At 38.8% G+C, this 23,649-nt stretch overlaps 1 protein-coding gene across 1 annotated transcript; it reads left to right on the forward strand.

Moving 5' to 3' along the window:
- Positions 1–1,665: 1,665 nt before the first annotated feature.
- rh2 (RH2 opsin) lies at positions 1,666–22,780 on the forward strand. Its single transcript, NM_001291394.1, is given in 5 exon segments — positions 1,666–2,026; positions 9,940–10,108; positions 17,902–18,067; positions 19,271–19,510; positions 19,971–22,780. Coding segments are annotated over 5 exon segments (1,068 nt in total). The 3' UTR covers positions 20,103–22,780.
- Positions 22,781–23,649: the final 869 nt, after the last annotated feature.

Here is a 23,649-nt window from a genome sequence, read left to right on the forward strand (position 1 = left end):
TAGATTTTCTTGGCAAGATTTATTCAAAAGAGGTTTGCCATTAATCTCCTCCTCCTGCCATCTGAAAGCAATGGGTTTCTATGGCATAATGTGGATTTGAATCCTTGTCTTCCAGTCAACAACACTTTGGGTGTCATTTGATCAAGACAAATTAAAATAGTCAACGAAATGAACCGTTAATGGAAATGGAAACAATATTGCAAAGATGGTAAATATGCTACTTCAACATTGACATTAATTGTAGGAATAGGGCAGTTCTCCAGAGAATATTGTACTGCAGTTTTCAGAATTCCATATACTATCCATATTCTGATTGCAGGGATTTATAGTCCAGCAATGTGTAGAATGCTGCACAAGTTATGAAAGAAATAATTTCACCCCGGGGAAAGAGTGGTACATTTCCTCAGTACCCAACCATAATGCATTGTATCGATAAAAATCAACTTGGGTAATCAAACAAAGGAGGACAACCCAAAGAAAGCAAAAGAAATCGCCATTCAAGTATTGTTTTTGGAATACATTTTAATTTTGAAAAATCTAGATGCTTTATTAAGCTGAATCTTGTGCAGACCTGCCCGTGTCATCAGTTACTCATTTCATAGATCCAGAACTGCAATGCAGGTAATAAAATATGTATAATTTATCTAGTGTTTTAATGTGAAACCCTGTATCCATTAGGTTGTATGAAAATCAGAGCTGCTTTCAGTTAGGCTTAATCTGGGTTTTTTTTCTGTAAAGTTTCCTGTCATTAAATTAATTCAAGGTCATATTTGTGATTCTTCTCCTCCCCATTCTTCACCTTACAACAATCCTGTGACTATTGTCATTTACAGCTGGGTGATGCTAGGAGGACACTGAGATGTCTTACTGAAGTTCTTGGCTAAGGTGGGAATGTCCCAGTTCAATGCATAGCTCCTTATTAAGTCCCATGACCAGCACTTTCCCAGATACTTCATTCTATTGCAACCATTTAGTTGTATACATGCATTCATTTGAATAGCCACTCATACAGTTCTTTCTATAAACTTAAGGATGTAATGTAGTAGGAATTTATTTTCTGCTGTAGCTGTGCGTATGTACATTCAAGCACTTTTGATCAGCCATAAATAATTTGCTGTTTTGTTGCTGACTAGGAAGCCACATCATGTTATTTTATATGGATGCAAAACCTCTCTTTCTCCATTTCCTAAAAATCTTTAGTTAAATTAATGACCTACCAACCTCCCACATTCCTAATACACCAAACTTCTCAAATGATATTAAACACTTAATAGAAACTAATACGCCTTAGAGCAGGTTTTGGGGCCAACTAGCTGCTTAAAGGATGCTTAAGGCATCAGCCCCTTTCAATCCCATTGCCCTTGTCATATAAAGTTAGCCTAGACCCTAATCCTTCCCTCCCCTTCCTCCTCCTCCCTCTCTTCCAGCCGAACAGGGCAGAGGGTATAAAAAACCCCCTTGGATCCCGGCTCCGCCAGCCCCAGATCATAGATGAGGGCAGACGCACCAGCTCTGCATTCCCTTAGGGGATTTGCTGTTTTTTGGAGAATTTTTAGGACAATAATTAAGGTTGGGTGGGGGGTGAAGGAAGCTCAAATCTCATTGGCTTAAAAAAGAATAACAAGAAGAATAACAACCCTGTGGTAGTTAATTAAATAAAAAAACATGAATGGAACGGAAGGCATCAATTTCTATGTGCCACTCTCCAATAAAACAGGGCTGGTGCGTAGCCCCTTTGAATATCCTCAGTATTACCTAGCTGAACCCTGGAAGTACAAAGTTGTGTGCTGCTACATCTTCTTCCTCATTTTCACCGGGCTGCCCATCAACATCCTCACCTTACTTGTGACCTTCAAACACAAGAAGCTACGGCAGCCTCTCAACTATATCCTGGTTAACCTGGCAGTAGCAGACCTCTTCATGGCCTGTTTTGGCTTCACTGTCACCTTCTACACAGCATGGAATGGCTACTTCATTTTTGGTCCCATTGGGTGTGCCATTGAGGGCTTCTTTGCAACGCTGGGAGGTAAGATCTACAAAGAAATTGGTTAGCATCATTAGAAGGAAACTGTGGCCCACATCTAGCCTTGCAGTAGGCAGCAGAAGTAGTGTGGGTGTCTATCTGTCTTGTGTATTCTGGCTTTCCTCGTCATACATCTCAAGTAGCTTCCAGTAGTTCTGAAGAAGGGTGGATCCATCCTTGTGGCTTCACAATATTTTCCTGAAGTCCTTCAACCTATATAAATTTAGTGTAGTCATACCGTTATTTCATAAGATACAAAAAAGCAATCCAGGCATGTATAATTAAGACATGAACTTATTTATTAATTACAGAAACGGGCAACTTGTGTTCAAGTATCAATGGACTATATGGTGCATAATATTGCACTTTCATTGTGTTATCTAGGACTGAAGGAAGTTGTGGCCCAACATCTGGACTGTATTAACCTGACCACTACTGATTTATTCTATTTAAACCCCATGTTTCCTCCAAGCAACTCTCAGAAGAACCCTAGTTAGGTTGGGCTGAAAGATAGTACCTGAAGGTCATTCACTGAGTTCTACAGCTATCTCAATGATGCTAGCTGAACACTGTAACTATTGCTAAAACAGTACCATCCCCAAACATTCATACATGAATAACTTCATTTGATCTCAAAGCCAAAAATGAGGATCAATTTCTTTATTATTTTGATTTCAAGCACTAGTGTTGAAGCTCACAAAAATATAAGGTTTCTTCTTTAACTAAAATTAACACCCTTCACCAGAAGAAGTGTTTGTCTACATCAGTGGTTCCCAACCTTTGTTTCTCCAGTTGTTTTGGACTTCAGCTCCAAGAAATCACAGCCAGTTTACCAGCTGGTAGGAATTGTGGAAGACCAAAGGTTGGGAACCACTGGTCTACATCATACATGTAGGTTGATTAAATGGAATTGTCTTTCAAATATTGCTAAATAGCTACATAGAAAAATGTATGAACTTTCACATGGTTTTTCATATCTGGAAATATTTTCTTGGTAGTAGTTTTGTTATATCTGCAATAGTTTATTTCCCAAACACTGGAAAACTTGAGAAAGGACAGTTGTGTCTTGAGTCCAGAATTTTCAGCAAATCCTAACATTCTTCTTTGTACTAAAACTATTGTTTCTGGGATACTAACAGGACACATTGTATTTCCAAAATCTTTCCTGTTTGGAAGGAACATTTTGCTAAAGATTTTAGTGTATTCAGTGGAAAGAGGGGTAGCCAAGAAGCAAATATAGGTACCCAAAATGCATAAATAAGAATGCTACCATATGCTGATACTATACTTTACAACAGCATAAAACTGAATTGTTTAAGTTAAATCTTGTTCTTTGAAATGCAATGAAATGCTTTTTAGGAGCTGTTACTCTGTGCTACAAGTTTTAAAGGTACTATTTCTGAATGAAGCCTCATCTTTGACTGAGAACATAGTAAAAATGAATATTTGCTTCTCCATTAGCAGAATTTATAAAATTTTCCAGAGTCAAAGACAAATGACTCCTTGGATACATGGAATCAAGTCCATTGTTGTTGCAGTCATGCTAAAATCACTCCAGGATCTTAATGCAATTACTGTATACATTTGTTATAAGTCTAGAAATCTTAATAAAAAATCAATCTAAAACGTTGGGTTGACAGATCAGTGCAAGTACTGTACCTTAATTCTTATCCAAAAAAGAACAATCCTCTTTTCCGAGTAGAGTGGCAAAAGTTTAGTCTATCCCAGGAGTATCTAAAAGAAGCAACAACACCCTTAACTCTCTCTTTGTCACAATTCCAGTTCTGACTGTTTTGAATGCCTGGGCAAGAAAATGACAGTAGTGGCTCTTTGGCACTTCCCCTCTACTGAGTGCTGCGAGATTAGATGGTTCTTCTTCTTTCTTTCTTTTTTTTTTTTTAATAAGAGTGAACACTGTACCACAGCTTTTATCAAAAAAGGAACCATTCCCTTTTCTGAGTAGAGTGGCAAAAAGCCTTTTGAATGCTTGGTCAGGAAAATGACAGTGGACATGGACAACTACTATCTCCCCTTGTCTACAGAATAACCTTCGACTTATCAGTCAGCCATATCAGAATCCATAAATGTGACCCAAAAACTTGCCCTCAATTTCTACATGAGAAATTTATACACAAGTGTACATAGAAACCAAATATTAGTATAATCGGCAGAGTCATATATTGAAGGGGAGGGAAATTTCCATGATTTCTATCACACAGGTTGTGTTTATACAGTATGCACACACACAAATTTTCTATATGAATACCATGAACTATCTGTACTACTCAATGTTCCAAATGGACAATAGGGAACTATTTACGTGAAAACAAATTTGTCACTGATAAATTAAAACCTTTTTCCTTACTACATTATGAAGCGTGTCTGCATTGTTATTCCCTCTGCTTTATGTACTACCCATTTTCTCACTTTTCACCTAATGTGTAACTAGATGAAAAATGTCACTTCTTATTCTGCTGGATGTGTCTCCAAAAGGGCCTTCAAAATGACGCATCTGGTGCAGTGTTGACCTTCCAAATAAAAAATAAAAGTACTCTAAAGACAGCTGGATGGATGTTTCTCATGGGAACAGGAAACATTTATGTAGAACACAATTTCTCAGATCCACATACAATGGAGGATTGAGTCTGCCCTGGTTATTTCTCATCCATATGACTATGAAGAACAGTATTACAGTGTTCCCTCACTTATCGTGGGGGTTACATTCCAGGGCCACCTGCAAAAAGTGAAAATCCGTGAAGTAGGGATGCTTATATTTGTGTTGTTGGCAAGTAGCATCTCTGTCCCCTCTTCGCCTCTCAAGAACGCACATGTGCGCTCCCGGGGCTGCTGCTGCCTTGTGAGGCGAAAACAAAACTGTTTCAGCCTCCTTTTCTCTCCCTTCCTTAGGCTTCTCCTAAGAAAGAGGGCTTTATAAGGGATTTATAATATTATTTTATGATTTATACTATTATTTTAGTGTTTATTAAAAACCCGCGAAACAGCGAGGGCGCAAAAAGTGAACCACGAAGTAGCGAGGGAACACTGTACAGCCCTGCATGGACCGGTTTACAATTGAGCCAATCCTACGGGGGAAACGTTGACTGCGCGTCTTCCCCCTGTTGCTTCTGGTGCAACATGGGAAGCCTCCTGTCTTGCCATGGTAGTGGCATATACTGGTTCTGTGCGAGTTTACCCATGGAGCCCTGCCAGAAGTTCCTCTGCTCTGTGGGTAAACTAGGGCGAAATCGGCATATGCCGCCGTAGTAAGCCCCGTCATATGAGGTTGTTGGAAAGTTTCTATTGAATTATGTGTTTTAGAATCTTCCATGCTGGCCAGGGGATTTTGGGACTGGTGTGCAAAACACAAATTTTCCAAGCTCTGAGCTATGGCTATGTTACTCCTTGTTTTCTTTTCTGGTAAATTATGCACACTTTTCCAGAAAGATTCCTCACTGTTTTAACTGTCTTTTTCCCAAAAGGAATATGTTTTCCTTTCAGAATATTCGTAATAGTGCTTTTGCTTATTGTTATTGTGCATCTTCAAATAATTCCTAAGACACACCTATCATTGGGTTTTCTTAGCAGGATTTGTTCAGAGGTAGTTACTAGTCACTAGTTACCTTTGCCTTCCTCTAAAGCTGAGAGAATGTGACACATCCAAGGTCACCCAGTATTGTTGATTTCATTGAGTTGTGCAAAATTTGCTTAATCCACATTGGTACAAAGCTAAAGCAAAATGAAAAATACGAGTATGTCCTAACAAATGTAAATGCAATAATATATACGTGTCCTAACAATGGCAAATGTAATAATACAAGCATATCCTAACAAATATACTTCATAGCTAAACATCAGGTAGACATAGTTCTAGAAAGACTTAATGCATTTGCCTTTTGCTGTTTTGAACACATCCATTCCATTCAGGGTAGGAGGGGAATATATTCCATGTTGAATTAAGTTTCAAGGGACATACCAGATGTAGATCCCATTGCCAGAGCAGAGAAAGTTAATGGCAGACAGGCTGGGAAGAAAATGGCAGAAATGACAGAGCATGGCAAAATCAACAGTAACTATGTTGTTTTATGCTGTTTTATACTGTTTTTACTGTTTTTATATTGGTTTTAAATTATGATTTGTGTTTTAATGTTTGTTGATGTTGGGCTTGGCCCCATGTAAGCCGCCCTAAGTCCCCTTGGGGAGGTGGGAGGGGGATATAAAAATAAAGTTATTATAATTATATTATAACATGTATAACATGAGCGAACAGATTCAAGGCATGACATAGGAACTTCTTGATACTTTTTATAAGGTTGCTGGGTGACTGGCATCATGGGGAGCTAAAAAGCTTGCGCTGCACTTACATTTTGTGTTTAAAGAGTATCTTCCCAAATTGCCAGTAGACATAATATGGTAAATTCATGGTCAGAGTCTCTAATGTTTTTGCACTTAAAAAACCAAAACAAAAAACGGATCCTAGCATTGGTCTGGAGAGACATTCAGACAGACAGCATCGCTTGGGAGGAGAGGTTTTAAACCCTTTATATAGTGTTTTCAACTAAAATTGCCCTTCTCACACGTTGCTGTTTACCCTGTGGGAGAAAAGATACAATATTCATATGATGCCTATTTGGAAAGTGCAGGGACAATTCTATTGGGAAATCTATATTGGAAAGATAGTAGCAAAATTTAGGTGCTCTAAATTAATAAAATGTAATATGAAAACCTTTCAGAATTTATTTCCTCTAGATGGCTTGGGGCAAATTTAGTTACATTCAGAGAGGGCAGGAGCTCCTTATTGTTTTATTTTTATGCAAATGCTTTCCATCCATTGGCACAGGAGCTCTTTTTCAAAGGCTGTAGATGGAAATGCTGGCATTAATGGCGAAGATATATGTGCACTTCTTGGATCAAGAAGATTAGCTACAGAGAGGATTTTTTAAACATCCTAAGCAAAGTTTTATGGGACACAAGCCAACAAAACAGATCTTTGATAGGATTTTAATTGACCCAAACAGATGTCTCGGGCAAGCCTTGACACAAGTGTGGAAAAGACTTTCCTAGCATTTCTAGCTATTCTAGGGTTGCCAGGTTGGTTATGGGTTCTGGTTTCTGTAATTTTAATCCTCAAGTTTTTGGACCAGACAAGCTGGATAAAGTTACATGGCTGTTGCCTCACCAGTGGAGGTAGGTTTCAAAAAACAATTCATAGTTCAGGACTTACTTGACATGAAAATACACTTCGTTTTTTGGTATAGAAAACAGCATACAGTATGGCCTTCATATCTGTTGGACTGGTATCTGCAGTTTCATTAATCCAATTCTTACAAAATATGTCACCAGCATTTTCTAGACCCTCCAGCATAATTCTACGGTATTCTTGGGATGGAAGTCTTTAATTTCAATAGGGTTCATTATTATCTGTGGTTTTATGTATGCATGCAAAATCTAGGAATATATCCTGTGGATACCTGGGGGTACTGTATTCTATGAATGAAAACACAATTTTCTGCACAAAAATTATGTTAAAATCCATAGGTTTGTTTTGCGTCCAAAAAAAAGTGAAAAAATTGAGAACTTTTTGTCATTTATGCAAATATTTTTGAATATTCTTTCCATCCCTGTCTCAAAGGCCATATTTGGTAACAGGCTGAGCCCAAAAATACAATTTTAGAATGGAGGTGGGCACTGGAACAGTGTAGAAGTATTGTGCAGAATCCCAGAGCCTGGGTTAGGAGGACCCCAGGAGAACTGCCTTCAGTTTTGGGGTCCGGGATTCCCTACCTCTGCCATACAGGAAAGTGCTTCTATGCCAGATTAAAGAAAGGAGACTGAGCCCAGTTAGAAAGCTGATGAGAGAATCTAGCAATGCAGAAACACTTATTCAGTATTTGAATTGGGGAGATTTCATTTATCATTTTGAGGGTTGTACCTGTTTCCTTCACACTTGAGACACTGCACAACATACTAACGACCTACCAACACAGCAAGCAGATGTGATTCCAAGACTGGCACAGGCTATGCTGACAGAATCGTTGGCTTTCTTTTTTGGGAGGAATGCAAGATTTCAAGGCAAAGGCAACTAACTGCTTTTTCCAGGACCAAGATTTACTAAATCGTAATGTCAAAGCAGAATCTAGATCCTGAGTACTATAAATAAAACTGTGATTAAAGCAAAGTGTGCATCTCTTTTTAAAATACTTATTTTAAATGCAGGATCAGTATCTCTTATTGTATAAGCAATCCAAACCATTCCATATTATTAGAAAACTAGCCCCAGCTAGTCAAGCTTGAGGAATGGATTTATGTTCTCTGTGATGCAAATTATGTCTGTTAGTAGGGATTTGGTTGGGAGAGAAATTATAATGCCAAAGGTGAAAGCAAAATGGAATGTACTGGTGCAGTGGAGCTGAATCAGCCATATTCTCATTTGGAAATCAAAACACTTCTATTTAGGATTGCAGAATTAGGGCAGATTTTTGGAACAAGTTATGCACTTTGGGTTAAGAAAGTGTCAAAACTCTTGTGGATATGCTGTTGCAATGTTTCAGTAATTCCTGGTATGCATCTAACCCAGCCTCGTATCATTTAATATTATTTTAAAATAAACGAGATACCTGTATTTATAAATGAAGATAAATGATCATTCTCTCCATGAAGAGAATGTTCCAAATGATGATGGGAAGGTCCTAGCAGAAATGGATGACAAAAAAATGGATGAGAATAAACAACGAACACAAAACACAAGGCATGCATATGTTCATTTTAAGTAACATGAAATCTTATAAGTCCATTTTACAGCAGGTAAGGGGGAAAAAACCCTGAAGCATGGCAGTGGTCCATTAGGCAACAGCTTTGTTTAATGGTTTAAATCAGAATACTGTTTATGAAAAACCATGCTATATTTCAGGTAAGAAGTGAAAAAGTCAGACTGTACAATCAAAAGAAATTGTTGCCTTTCCTACATGAATCTCTGCATACTTAACTTATCACTTGGATATCACATAGACTGGGCACTTACAAGCTTATGGTCCAGGCTAGTACTAAAGGTAAAGGTTTCCCCTGACGTTAAGTCCAGTTGTGACCAACTCTGGGGGTTGGTGCTCATCTCCATTTCCAAGCCGAAGAGTCGGCATTGTCCATAGACACCTCCAAGGTCATGTGGCTGGCATGACTGCATGGAGTGCCGTTACCTTCCCACTGGAGCGGTACATATTAATCTATTCACATTTGCATGTTTTTGAACTGCTAGGTTGGCAGGAGCTGGGGCTAACAGCGGGTGCTCATTCTGCTCCTGGGATTTGAACCTGGGACCTTTTGGTCCGCAAGTTCAGCAGCTCAGCATTTTAACACACTGTGCCACCAGGGGCCCCTGTGGTCCAGGCTAGGCACTAGATAATCCTCTGAGTTTTGAGTACTGCTGATTAATAGAGATTAATGGACCTAGATGCTCAAGTATACAACCAAAAGATCAGAATACTTGTAACACTATTGACATTTCTTCAGTGTCATGAACAGGTGTCAGTGGTTTTTACATCAACAGGCATCTCAGTTGAACATCTCTTTGATGAATGTGGATTCAGAGAAGCTCTTAGCAGAGATGAACCCATGCCTTCTGACTGCTCACCATATCCAAAACAAGCACAAAATGCTTTTCTATAATCTTAAAATGTCTTGGTTTAAGCATTACTTTATAAATCACTCTGTTACTAACTCTGGATCTCCACTTATTGTTGGAGTATAGTCTACACAATCTCTGGCAATGAGTTATTGTAGCTGGGATAATAGGACTTGTACCTCAACAAGGATCAGGAGATTTGAGATTAGAAAAAGCTGTTACGGAGATAGATATTTTATATCCAATGAAATCTTTATTACATGTCTTTGTATTTTTTCTCTCTCACCCTTTCTACCTGCAGGTCAGGTTGCTCTCTGGTCCCTGGTTGTCCTAGCCATAGAACGGTATATTGTCGTCTGTAAACCCATGGGCAACTTCCGCTTCTCTGCCACCCATGCCTTGATGGGCATTTCTTTTACTTGGTTTATGTCCTTCTCCTGTGCAGCTCCACCTCTCTTGGGTTGGTCCAGGTAAGAAAACCTGTATTTATAAACACCAGCACAGACCCCCTGCTGCACTGTCTTTCTTTCTGCCATCCCCACGTGCTGTACAACAGCAGACAGGAAAGGCAATTGGCCTCAGTTTTGGATTGACTGTGTATGCAGACTGCGTGTATAGTTTTTGTGTATTTGCCTAATAATTAGTAAATTGAAATGTGTTGCATAACAGATTTTGCAAACATTCTAACACAGATGGGAACTACAAATTCCCTTGCCAAAAAGTCTTGGAATCTACTGGTATGACTACCCCATCAGCTGATGCTTCCAGCATTTTACCATTTCAATGTAGCTTCTGTTCTTGAGAATATTGGAAGCATTTTTGGTTTCAGTAAGAAGCATCACCTATATTGTAACCAGTGACAACAACAACAACAACAACAAAAAGAAAACTACTTGGCAGGCCACTAAAACATTGAGATCACTAAACAGCATTCAGGACATCCTGTTTTTAACCAGGAGCACAACATTCCTATGCATGATTGTGCCAAAAAGTGTCGGCTTGAGACACTCACATCTTCACACCAGATTTTAAAGGACCTATCCAAAATGTTGACCCCAATCCCATAAATAGGTTCAGTACCTTGCATAGCTCCTGTAAAGTTTGGAAAAATATCTGAAGCAGATTGGCTGTTTAGTTATGTGCGAGCCACCATTCTCCACTGATGGCAAAGGTAACTTTCTATTAAATTAATGGATAGTGAACAAAGCCTAAATCTTGATTTTGGGACATGCTCATTCATATATTGTGGACTAGAGCAAAATGGAGCCTGGCATATGTGTCCCACAAGTTTGTTACAGCTTCCCTTGACCCTTCTGAGCTCATGATTTGCAGTTAAGTCCAAGAAGAGCAAGCAAATAAGCAAAAGAGTAGGGTGGGAAAGGAGAGATTCCCAGTACTAAGTGATGAGTTTAGTGTAAATGCAGACTGCTTGTATTGCAATTGTCTTGTGCCATGTTCCACCTGCTGTGCTCCATTTAACAGCTGCTTTCTCCTTTAGAGAGCCCAAGGCACATTTGTGTATGCATGCATGAGCATACAGAGGGCAACTATTTTAGGCATGCTTGCATGCACACACACGTGCACACACAGAGTTGCCACTGCAAAACAAGCTTCAATTTAACAAAATTGAAAGAGCCTGTTTATCAGCAATGGGCAATGGGTAGATTTCTAAATGTTGGACAATTTTCAGAACCATTAGGCTTCCATTGTGGGCAAGGGAACCTGAGAGTATCCATATTGAATGTGGCATCCATTGCCATAAACAATTTAAGAACTCCTGAAAAACTTCGGTTTAAAAATCTCCAAAGAAGGAAGAGTCCACCACTCTCCAAAGAACCCTGTTCCACTGTTGAACACCACGTACAGTCAAGTAGTTCTTCTTAATATTTAGATACTCATAGAGTTGGAAGAGACCTCGTGGGCCATCTAGTCCAACCCCCTGCCAAGAAGCAGGAAATTTGCATTCATAGCGCCCCCAATAGATAGCATCTCCCTTCTTGGGATATGAATGAATTTGTTTGCATTCTAGCCTCTGGAGAAGCAGAAAAGAACGTCACTCCCTCTTCGCCATGAAACCCCCTTAGATTTTTGAATATCTCTCTGTCACAGGGAGCCAGCCTGGTTTAATGGTTTGAGCATTCAAATATGACTCTGGAGACCAGGGTTTGAATCCCCACTCAGTCATAGAAACCCACTGGATTATTTTATTTATTTATTTATTTATTTATTTATTTATTTCAACATTTATATCCCGCCCTTCTCACCCAAGAGGGGACTCAGGGCGGCTTACAATAAACACACATATAAAAATTATACAATACACTATAAATCGGATTAAAAATTATTAACTTACATCAATATTCATAAAAACATTCTAAAATACAAATGGGTGTGTTCAAGTTCAAAAGACTGGGTCTGTCAATTGAGTTCTGGCGTACATAATAATAATTAGCGCTGCTGATTCTTATTCGAATGGGCAAGTCAGCTTTAGAGGAAGGCAAAGCCTTCCCCCATCCTAAAACCAGATGGTGATAGGTTCATTTTAGAGTTGCCATAATTTGGAAGCTACTTGAAGGCCCACAACAACATGTTTGCAGCAGAGAACTGTCTGTTCTACCCATACATAGTCTTTCAACATCAAAATATTCTACACTGCACTTATTTATCTTGCCAAATCCAAGAGTGCTGCCAAGAGTGCTCACAGCTGCCACAATTGTTCACACTGAAAATGTTATCTTCTACACATGATTCAAGATACAGAAACTACTTGATCTCAGCATATCTAATGAGAGCTTTGACTCCCCCCACCATGTGAAGAGTAAATATTTGTGCTTTCTTACAAACTCCTCTGGTACACTGATTTCTGGAGCAGTTTCCGATGTGACATTGGAACACCTGCTCAAGAGATGCAATCTCTGATCTCTCTTGGACTATGAGAATAATTCTGTAGATCGTTAGATCTCAGATGAGCCACTAGTCAATGCTAATCCTTGGAAATACACCACTGGTAACCATTTCTGAATCCCCTCCCCATCTGTGGTAAATCTATATGCAGACTTACAATGGCAATTTCCACCAAGTTTTAACACTATTGAATACAACAGGCTTCTTCTGTGCAGACAAGTGAAAAGTAAGGGTATGTAAGTGCCTGGCATGCATCGCTATTATTATACATAGTGTTACAAATGCCTCAAGTGAGTCCTTGACACTAGACTTCTGCAGCTAGGCTTCAAAAGCTTTGTTTCTAATTCACCTTATAATTACCCCCTTTTCATAGTCTTTATGCTCACTAGTTGAGAGCCCAGGTGGTGGCTTAAGATAAGTAAAGTTATGCTGCGGTTTTGTGCGAGAGCTTAGAAATAATATATCTTTTTTGGGGGAGAATTGGGGCATAATAACTGCTTTTTGTTAAAAGGATTGTAGCAGCTTGTAATGCTATTACTGTTCTTTTGGTGTACTTATTAATGTTTACTTGCTGCTTTTAAAACATTGAGTGTCATTTTTGAGGAGGGGTTAGAACCTATTAAGTGTATTTTTAAAGATAATACAGCTGTCCCTCCCCATTTACAGGTTAAACATTCACGGATTTGATTATTTGCAATAGCTATATTTTCTGCCTCATCTGCTGCTGTCCTACCCGTGACTGAAAAACATTTTTTCTAGGCATTTTCTATGCTCTCCAGTGTGGTTCTATTGTCAACATTGCTGGAAAGTTGACCATAGAATTCTTCTAGAGGACTTAGCAATTCCTAGAGTAGTGTACTCTCAAGGCATTTCCTGGTCTTCCAGTGTGATTCTATGGTTAACTTCCAGTGGGTGTTGATCATATGATTGTGATGGAGGATCTAGAAGTGTCTGGGTAGGTGTTCTCCCAGGCTGAAAATAGCATTCATGATTTTTTATTTATATTCTTCTTTCCACCTTCATTGGGACCCTGCTCCTCTAATCCCCACTAATGTCAAGCTACTATAGTACTCTTTAAAATGTAAAGAAAGATAGCAAACAGTGAGTAATGAGCTGGGTATGAGAACTTTTTAAACACGGAGGCCCACTAGAAATGCCCTTGCATCATGTGATGGCCTCCATGGAACTCCTGTGGGGCTCCGTTTCTTAAGCACATGGAAGCGGGGCCCAAAGACCATCTGATGGTCCCAAGTGAGTTGTGGGAATGGCAAATGTGGGGTGTCAACTTCATTTTAAGTTTTGACTCTTTGGAAGGGAATAGATCTGATTTGAAAGTGACAGTGGAGAAACATAAGATGGTCATGGCAGGAGGTATGCACTTCAAGCTTCATTCACAGTAAAAACTGATATGTCTAACAGAACGATTCACATAAATCTGACTAACATATTGGTTTCTCACATTTTTAAAAAAGGTCATTGGATTATTGGACAGGCTTTGTAGCTATCCCCTAATCTTTAAGCTCATTCTTTAAGACAAATCCAAATGAATTCAAGTGCTAATTATCCCACTTGCAGAGAAGCAGCCATATCTTTTCATCCAGTAAGTCAAATACCACCTCCTCTTGATAAGCCTCACTTTCTACCAATCTGCAAAATGTTTCACAGGATGAAGTTATCTCTGCGAAAGCAGGGGGTAGGGTGGGGAATTTTTTTTTTTAAAAGGATCTCTGGTCAAGATCCAAGTTAAACACGTGCCTTCTTTATAGACCTTGTCAGCAAGGAGAACACTTGATAAAAATTAACTTACCTCATGCCCTGGCACTGAAGGCCCTTCCACACAGCCATATAACCCAGAATATCAATCCACAATATATGTTTTGAACTGGGTTATCTGACACTACCATATAATCCATTTCAATGTGGGTTTTATACAGCTGTGTGGAAAGGGTTCAAGTTAAAGGGAAGCAAGTAGACTTGTGTATTGTCATTTCTTGTTTCCAAGAAAGATTTAATCATGTGCAATGCAATGGGCCTGCTGGAAGTCATATTAATTAATAACCAATAGGCTTGTTAATATTGTCATTCATACTTTCAAATGTAGGAAAGGGGTAAAAATGGAAAAAAAGAAAAGAAAAAAAAGATTTTTATGGCAGGTTCTGGGGTGTGGGACCAGTATCTGGAACTGAGTATATATCCTATCAGAATCAAAGCAGATTCTTTTTTAAAAATAGGTTTTTATTGTAAACATATGTAGAATAATATCAAAATCCATCACCATTTCAATATACATATCAAATGATATTTTCTTAGTAATAACAACCTTTATCTCCCACTTGTGTCTATCAGTATTTCATCCCTCCCCTTCCCATCGCCCTCTGGGATCAGTACTTTCCTTCATTCAGATATTATTTTAATTGATCAAAGCAGATTCAAAGGGGAAACACAACCATGTTTCAGCAAAACTCACCTTCTAATATTGATTTAAAATATCAAAGCTTTAAATGGGTGTGAACAATAATGAATGATAAAAAATATTTTGACATGCAATCAGGGGACACCTGATCCTTACTCCTGATCTGAGTTGTGAGGAGGCAAATTTCTTGATCTGGATCCTTAACTATGCTATGCTACCTAAGATTAGAGAAGCAGTGCAACAACATCTAGAAATTAAATCCCCTTCCATACAGCTGTATAAACCTGGATTATATGGTAGTATAGACTCAGATAATCCAGTTCAAAGCAGATATTGTGGATTATCTGCCTTGATATCCTGGGTGGAAGGGCCCTTACATAAATGCCAGGCCATAAGACTATGGTCAGGAAATTAAACCCGCCTTTTGTTGTCTAAACTAATATGTGACTTTTGTCAGGATGTATCAGTGATAGCAGAGGCCATACCTACAGTATAGCCATTGAATGCATAGTAGAGTCTACATATTATTATATTAGGTGGCTTCATATGGCCACCCCTCAATGCTCAAAGAAAGAGAGGACTACATAAGCAAGCCTTGGCCCTGTTGTCATGTCTTCTCACTATCTCCTTTAAAAACGCTTGTATACCAAAATGAATTTTCATGTAGTGTCAAACACATCCTATTGTTCTGGATTTTATTAGAAGTTAGTGTTCCCCAAAACATTTCCTACTCAAAGTTCCACACCATGCTATCTCATGAAAGTATGTTTGTCTTCTTTTATGTCTGGGAATATTTAATTTAAAATGTCAAAAGATGTGACATTATTACCCTTAATGCCATCTCAGGCATCTCTTTAAGTGGAACATCCTTGTTGGTGGCCATGTGTTCTCAGAAAGTCACCCTTCAGATGTCCAGATAAAGGAGATACAAAAACAAGGCTCCCAGAACACTTTTCAGGGATGGCTTTTGGTTTTTAATGTTTTCACTATCTTTCCATGTACGGGTTGCATATCCTGATACAACTGTCAGATGTTACAATCTACTGGGAACAGATACAGTTTCAGACTTGGTTTTAAAGATGTTTTGCTTCAATCATACTTCCTGTAACTTATTTATTTTATCAACATAATTAGGTTTTAAAGCTATTTTTTCCATATAAAAACATATCAGCGAGCAAAGATGTCTAGGAGCTACAAAGGACCTCACTCATGGACAACATAATTGACATCCCCTGCTATAGGACATGATTTATAATTATGTTTGAGCTTTGAAAAATTAAAAGCCTATTGCACAGAGAAAGAGAGTAGTTTCAATGCATGTATGTCAAACGCAAGACCCGTGGCCTGAATCATTTCATGTGGCCCATGAGGCTTTCAATGCCAGGGCAATATTAATGACATTTACACAGTCTTACAATTAGAAATGGCCCTTTGAAGACAACCATAAGGCTGATGTGGCCCTTGGTGAAAATGAGTTTGACACCTCTGTTTTAATGGGACCATAACACACAAGGAGGAGAGATTTCGGCTTTCTCAACTCGGTCAGAATACTTTGGAAAATTGTTCCACTGGCAGAACAGTTATCCCCAGAAAAATGCTCATATTAGAAGTAATGGGAGCTCCTCCCTCAAGGTTAATTGTCTCTGGGGGAGATTTTAATCAGGATTATGTCTGAGGAGTGACAGATTAAGTCTTCTCGCCTCTGCAGTCCTGAAGAAAATCAACTCCCTCACTCTGCCTGGTATTTAATTTTAAAAACAAACAAACAGACCCAGCCTTAGCTCCCATTTAAGTCATTATAAGTAATATCTAGTGTGATATGTTTCTTTATGAAGGATATAGATGTGAAGTCTCCATAAATGGGCATTTGGGGGTCAAACTTTATTTATACCCTCCTCCCCTTTTCACTTCATCAGGAGCAACTACAAGACTATTTAGAGTAGCAGAGAAAAACCCGGTGCCTTCCAGATGTTTTGGACTATAACCCCAGTTGATCCCGCTCAAGTTCAGATGGTCAAAGATGATGGGCATTGTCACTCAATGCACCTGAAAAGTGACAGATTGCCTACTTGTATCTTAGAGTTCAAAGGTCCCCTGGAGGATGCAAGTAATCCCGGTTGCCTCTCCCAGCTTGCTATGAGCAGGTGTCTGACAAGTCCAGCCACACGCTCAGCTGTGCACAGTGATTACAGTAAATTGTTAGTTCCCTGTGGGACGTAGCAAGTGTCACAACAGACTGCTGTTACACATCCAAGTGCAACGTGCCAGCAAACAGCAAAGATGCTCAGTTCATTTGCTGCCTCCTTCTAGGCAAATCTACTTGTTGCCCATGGTATTGTCTCTGTGACATTGGCACTGGGACATATCAGATCCCTGAGGAAAGCACTGGCTGATCTTTTGCTTGAACAACAGAGCATTCACTTAGGGTGAAGAATTTCTACTGAGGCTGCAACATATAGTAGTTAAAATGTGGGTCAATTAATCATATGACTTATGCTTAAGAGGTACATGATGTGCATGAGAGGTGAAAACCATATGTCTAAGAGAATAAAATGTTTATTGCATGTATCAGTTTAGAAAAAGGATGTCTTGATACCATCGTCAGTTTTTGTGAGCATTTATATGATATTTGCCTTATTAATTGGGGGGATGGTAATCAAAAGTTTTAACCAGTTAAATGAACATGAGATGAACAATTGTTCTCTTGGCCTACAGTGAATATGGGTCAGAATGGGTCTCCCCCCCCCCCCCCACCCGATGTTTCACTAGGGAAATATTATACAGATTCAACTGAACAATTTGGGTTGGGTGAATTTTTGTAGCATCTTCTTGTTCATTTGGCATGTGCTAGGTCCTTAGCCAACAATGCTTATCTTTACCCAGAGTGTTTTATATAAAATAAAAATATTTAATGTATAAATAAAAATCTGCTCTTTTGCTTGGCAGGTATATACCTGAGGGGATGCAATGTTCCTGTGGTCCTGACTATTACACTCTCAACCCTGATTACCACAATGAGTCCTATGTCCTTTATATGTTTGGCGTCCACTTTGTTATCCCTGTGGTTGTCATCTTCTTTTCCTATGGGCGACTCATATGCAAAGTTCGAGAGGTAGTGTATCTTTCCATGAAATCAAGGCATGGGGGCTGGGGGTGACCCTGGACAAATGAGTTGTTGAATGAAGTATATATTAGACTCTTTATCTACATTTTTGTATGTGGAGGGGAGGGGCCCATCACAAATGGATCAAGGCATAATTTTATTCCTATTAGCACCTATGTTTTATTGGTGTCCTGTATGCTATTTCCCCATATTTTAATACATTTTATTTATTTTTAGAATTAACAGTAATTTATTTTTGTTCTGTCAACCTTTTGCTCGCAAAGAAATCCCTACCTCCCCCCCTCCATTAACATTATATGCCCTGACGCCAGCAAATGCAAAGGGATGACTGTACGTACTATATACCTTATGAAATCACCTATAAATGATACTTATGGTACCTAGTTCTTTGTCTGTCCATATATAATTTCTATTATTAGTTCCTCTATTTCTATAATATATTTTATGGTAAAAATCAATTTGACCAGTTGGAGGTCTGTCTTCAACATTCAGTTTTTGAAAATACATTAAATGGTTAACAGTTCGCTTCCAGGTTTCCTCCTCCTCTATTTCTCCTCTCTTCATAGGAAAATGACTAATTTTTTTCCCTGCAAGTGCAACAAACCATATTCTATTAAGATACCAATGAAATGAAATTTCTTGGATGACTCCCCCATACTTAGAGGACAAGTTGGCCCTCCTGGCTGCAATGCACTTGTTTTAACTATAATGTTTTTCACAGGACAGGCAAATGGAAATTGTGGCAGAGTTGTGGCTGAATTTGCGATCAGTTGCAATATTTGCTTTTCCTGAATGAAGTAGAAGATATAATAATAATAATAATAATAATAATAATAATAATAATAATAATTTTATTCTTATATCCCGCCCCATTTCCCCGGAGGGACTCGGGGCGGCTTACATGGGGCCATGCCCAGACACGACAGCACAAATCAGATAAAACATTAAACCGAGCAGTAAAACTTCAACATGATTAAAAATAGTCATAAAAGATATGGGGACCAGCTTATATTTGCCAGAAAACCTGCTGTTTTCTTCTGGTGATAAAAATTCCTAGCTATGTAGAATATAATGACAAGTAATGATGGCAGCAACTCAGCTCTGTTTCATTGTGATGGTAACATACTGGTATAAATCACCCCAAAGCTTGAGAGAATTTGCTCAAGCCTCTCTTGTCTCTTGTCTCCCCAGGCAGCTGCTCAGCAGCAGGAATCTGCCAGCACTCAGAAGGCAGAGAGAGAAGTTACTCGCATGGTGATTTTGATGGTGTTGGGATTCCTCCTTGCCTGGACCCCCTACGCAATGGTAGCATTCTGGATCTTTACTAATAAAGGGGTAGACTTTTCTGCTACACTCATGTCAGTGCCTGCCTTCTTCTCAAAGAGTTCCTCCCTCTATAATCCCATCATCTATGTCCTCATGAACAAACAGGTGAGATTTCTCCCCCTGCATTAGACTAAGAAAAATTCCTTTTAGATTCCAGCTCTATGAAATCAAACCTGGCAGATTCCTTTCTTGCATCATCAGCTCTAGAATATACCCCAGTCCTAATTTGCAGCTTTCTGCTGCCATAGTTTAGAATATCAATATTGTTCTGCTGATAAATCTTTGTGTCAGCCAACAGTAATTTTTGCTAATCAAGTCTAGTGTCCAATTGGATGGGAACGTCTACCCTAATCTCCTGTTTAGAGTAATTTGGAATGTCATCTTGGCCATCAGAGTTGCTTCTCAGCAATCACATCTTTCTGATGAAGGTTAATATGCCTATAGATGACAACCCAATGAGGCATGTGCTTTGTACCAAAGCTGAGCACTAAGAGCTGAGCTTCCTTGACTGTGGAATTTGCATGAATTGCTTCAGAGCATATTTTCTCCCTCTTTCTCTTTCCAGTTCCGTAATTGCATGATTACCACAATCTGCTGTGGCAAGAATCCATTTGGAGATGAAGATGTTTCATCTTCTGTTTCCCAGAGCAAGACTGAGGTATCTTCTGTCTCTTCCAGCCAGGTGTCACCTGCATAGGCTATGGACAGTTTGACTTTCGGTGACCTGTCAGAAACTGGACCAAGAAATAGAAATGGGCTCATTCACAGGGTGTCTGATCCATAAGATTTTCTCATTCAATTATTCCCATATGCACAAATGTTGAATGCCACACACAGACAGACGTGCTCAGTGTAGCATTCCCCTTTCCAGATATCTAGCTATACAAACAATGTATGTAATCTCCCTCTGTAATAGCTGACACATGTTCATAAGCCTTTGTGCAAACATTCCTTTGGGTAAATAGATATATCTGTCTTTACCCCAGATCTATAGAAGTCATGATGTCCATCATGGGCATATGAGATGTTCTGCATTTCATTACAATGGTGACAGTTCTGTCAATTCATTCACTTTCTTTTCAGGGACTTAGTTTTTTTAAGAGAACCTTTTTACACAGAGGGAGATAAAAGCCCTGTCTGCTCATTTGTACATGTAAAGAAAAATAAATAAATAAAATGTCCTTTAGGTTGCTGGATGCTGGTGATTGTCAAGGCTGGGGTCAAACTATTTATGTGCTTTCGATTTTGCATATATCTGTCTTCTTTTAACGCAAAAGTTATATATGTGTGAGGCCAAACTCGATACATGACGTCTGCATCAAAGATGACATGGGGAACCAGCTTTTCCCAATCAGCAATCTTATATACAGGCTATTAGATGTTCCAAGGGGCCACACAGGGTTGAAGTTTTGAGACTGGGAAAAGTTGTTAGCAGGACATGTGAAGCACACCTGAATACCAATAAGGAAATTGTCGACCAGGGCTGTGGGTGCAAAGAAGACAGCTTGCTTTCAGTGAGTCTGTTTCCATCATACTTCTGTGCATGAATGAATATGTTTTTACAGAAATATGAATGCATTAGTGTGGATAACAAGTGAAACCATAATATTCTACATAGCTAGCAGATGGCCTCCTATGCATAATGCTTTTTTTTTATCAAGAACCTTTTACTAATGTACACTGTTTGAGCTGTACTTCCATCACTGACTTGCACACCTTCCCATTTCTCTTCTAAAATGGGCTGGAAGATGACAGCCCTCTTTAGACAGAAGTGATGCAGGACAACTTTGGTCTTCAGACTTCCCTTTTGTCACTTCACAATAGAACAAAAAAAGCACCAGGGAAGCAATGAAATCACAGTCAAAAACCATTTTTTACCCTTCAATGGGTTTTACAACTAAGGAAATGATGGAATTCAGCTTAAAAGCTGGCTTTGATTTTAATGCCTCTCAATTTCAACACAGTGTTGAATCCCTCTCCACACCACACACATTAAAACAAGACAAAACACTGGGTAAATGATGTCCTGTTGAAATCCTATGCATGGTTGTTATTTCCCCTAATAGATTCACATTCTGTTTCTGGAAAGTTGCTTTTGGCTTGTAAGCAAGCACTGTAACAAAGGTGCAAAGACAGATTTCAGAATCAAATTTGAGAATTCACTTAGCATGTATAGAAGATGTGTCCATCAAATGGTATAAAATGTCAGTTTGTCATGGCATGTGATTTTACTCACCAATATTTAGTGAGTTTTCTTTTGTGGTTGGCCATTTGATTACACATATAAGTTTGGTATTTCTGAGGGAATTGTATTGTTGGAGGAAAACATGTTAATCACAAGAATGTCCCTTCACATTAATGACTAATTTGACCCTTAAGCAACAGACTGAACAGTACTCATACATGGACTTTGTATATGATGCCGTCTCTTTTATCTTGGGTTTGCTGCTGGTGTGAGTTTACTATGGTCCTTGGATGTTGTTGGCAAGTTCAAACAAAGAAACCCACTTCCTATTTGTATTCTCAGCCGGAAACAGACCTACAGTGAACAGAGTTCCTTCCACAAAAGTCTCTAGTCTAGGTTTTTTTGTACTTTGAAGACTCATGAAGTGACAAAGTGGTCTAAATCAAATAACTAGTCCCACCTAGACTAGGCTTTTTGAAGTAATGTGATTTAACAGATAACTATTAATTTACCACTCTGCAGTTGGTTCAAATGGGTATGTTGTAGCTGGGATCAACAATTAGGGTTAGACCACTACATGCAGATCATGAAAACCTCAAAGAATTGGTGGACTGGATTCTTGCCCCTCTTTTTCTTTCTGGGCTGTATTCTCTGTATTTCTGAACTTCCACAAGATTTAATGGCTATTGCAAAGGCATACTCTTGTACCAATAAAGCATGGAGCAGTGAATCCCATCTGTCCCTGTCCCTGTCACTCTTTCAAAAGCATCAGTGAATACAAAGCCCTCTGAGTTGTGCATTCTTGCTAAATGTATGGACCATGGAAGTCAATGTATATATCCCTTATAAATCATAATAACACATGGAGCTGTGAGAGGATCTGAGTCTTGCAGCAGACTCTATATTTTCAAAATGGGTCTACAGATAATGTTTGGTCTTGGAACCTGTAAATATTTGCTTGCAGATGTTGAAACAGCAAGCTTCACATCCCTCTCCTACCCTTATCCCTCCCAAGGCAGAATAAGTACTTTTTTGCGTTGACTTTTGGTTTATGAGCCCAACAGACTATAAAGGCTGGGATGACTGCTGTGGCAATCTTCTGTACATATTTTATAAATATCAGTATGATGACTTTGTAAAGTTGAAATGTAGAGATTTGGAAAAAGAATAAACACCATGAGCACAAAGGAGGGAAGGAATTTTGTTTCTTTCATATGCAAAATACAAATGGAAATTTTTAGTGTAAAAGGCGGACCAGCTTTTCTTGAGAATCTTTATGAATGAAATGTTTACAAGGACTAAATTTTCATGTCTTCTGTGGAGCGCTCAACATCTGAACAAACATGCAATATATACATATAATGCTTTGTTGTGTAAGTCAACTAGTATGAAGAGCATGCATTTGACAAAGTCTTATTACAACCCCAAGGAGAGTCTTTCTAAGGAGACTGTTCACAGACAAATACAACTCCTTTCATTACAATACTAGCTTTTGTTACAATTCTGAATCAAGATATTAGGCTGTAGCAGGAATTTTAGAGATAGCTAGAGGGAAATCATACTATAGCTGGCCTGTACAAATGTCAGAACTGTGGAGAAGGTCACATATTTGGGAGGACCAGTCTGTGCTAGGAGAGTTGAGTGTCCTGCATTATGGAGGATAGTCATTTTATAAAAACGGATCAATCCATGGTTTGAAGAAATTGTTGTAGTGGAATCAGGGATCACAGGGTTGACACCTATGGCAATTTGATAAGCAATGACTATGACACCTTCCATGGACATTCTTCTGATTTTAGCTGCAGTTCCCTCAGTACATGGAGGGAAAACAGTTTTTTCCCCCAAAACTATTATCACTAACTACACCAGTAATCCTAAATATGTTTGAGTAATTTCATTTTGAGTAGACAGGGCTTACCTTTGATGAAGATGAAAGCTAAATTTTTGGACTCTCTTGGGCATGTCAATATGAGGACTGTATAGATGGGAGTTGACACATCAAACCTGACCACTATACCACTGTTAAAAGGAAATAACTATAAAATAAGAAAACAGAGGC

The sequence above is a fragment of the Anolis carolinensis genome, chromosome 4 (assembly GCF_035594765.1).
Source record: "Anolis carolinensis isolate JA03-04 chromosome 4, rAnoCar3.1.pri, whole genome shotgun sequence".
Lineage (NCBI taxonomy): Eukaryota > Metazoa > Chordata > Lepidosauria > Squamata > Dactyloidae > Anolis > Anolis carolinensis.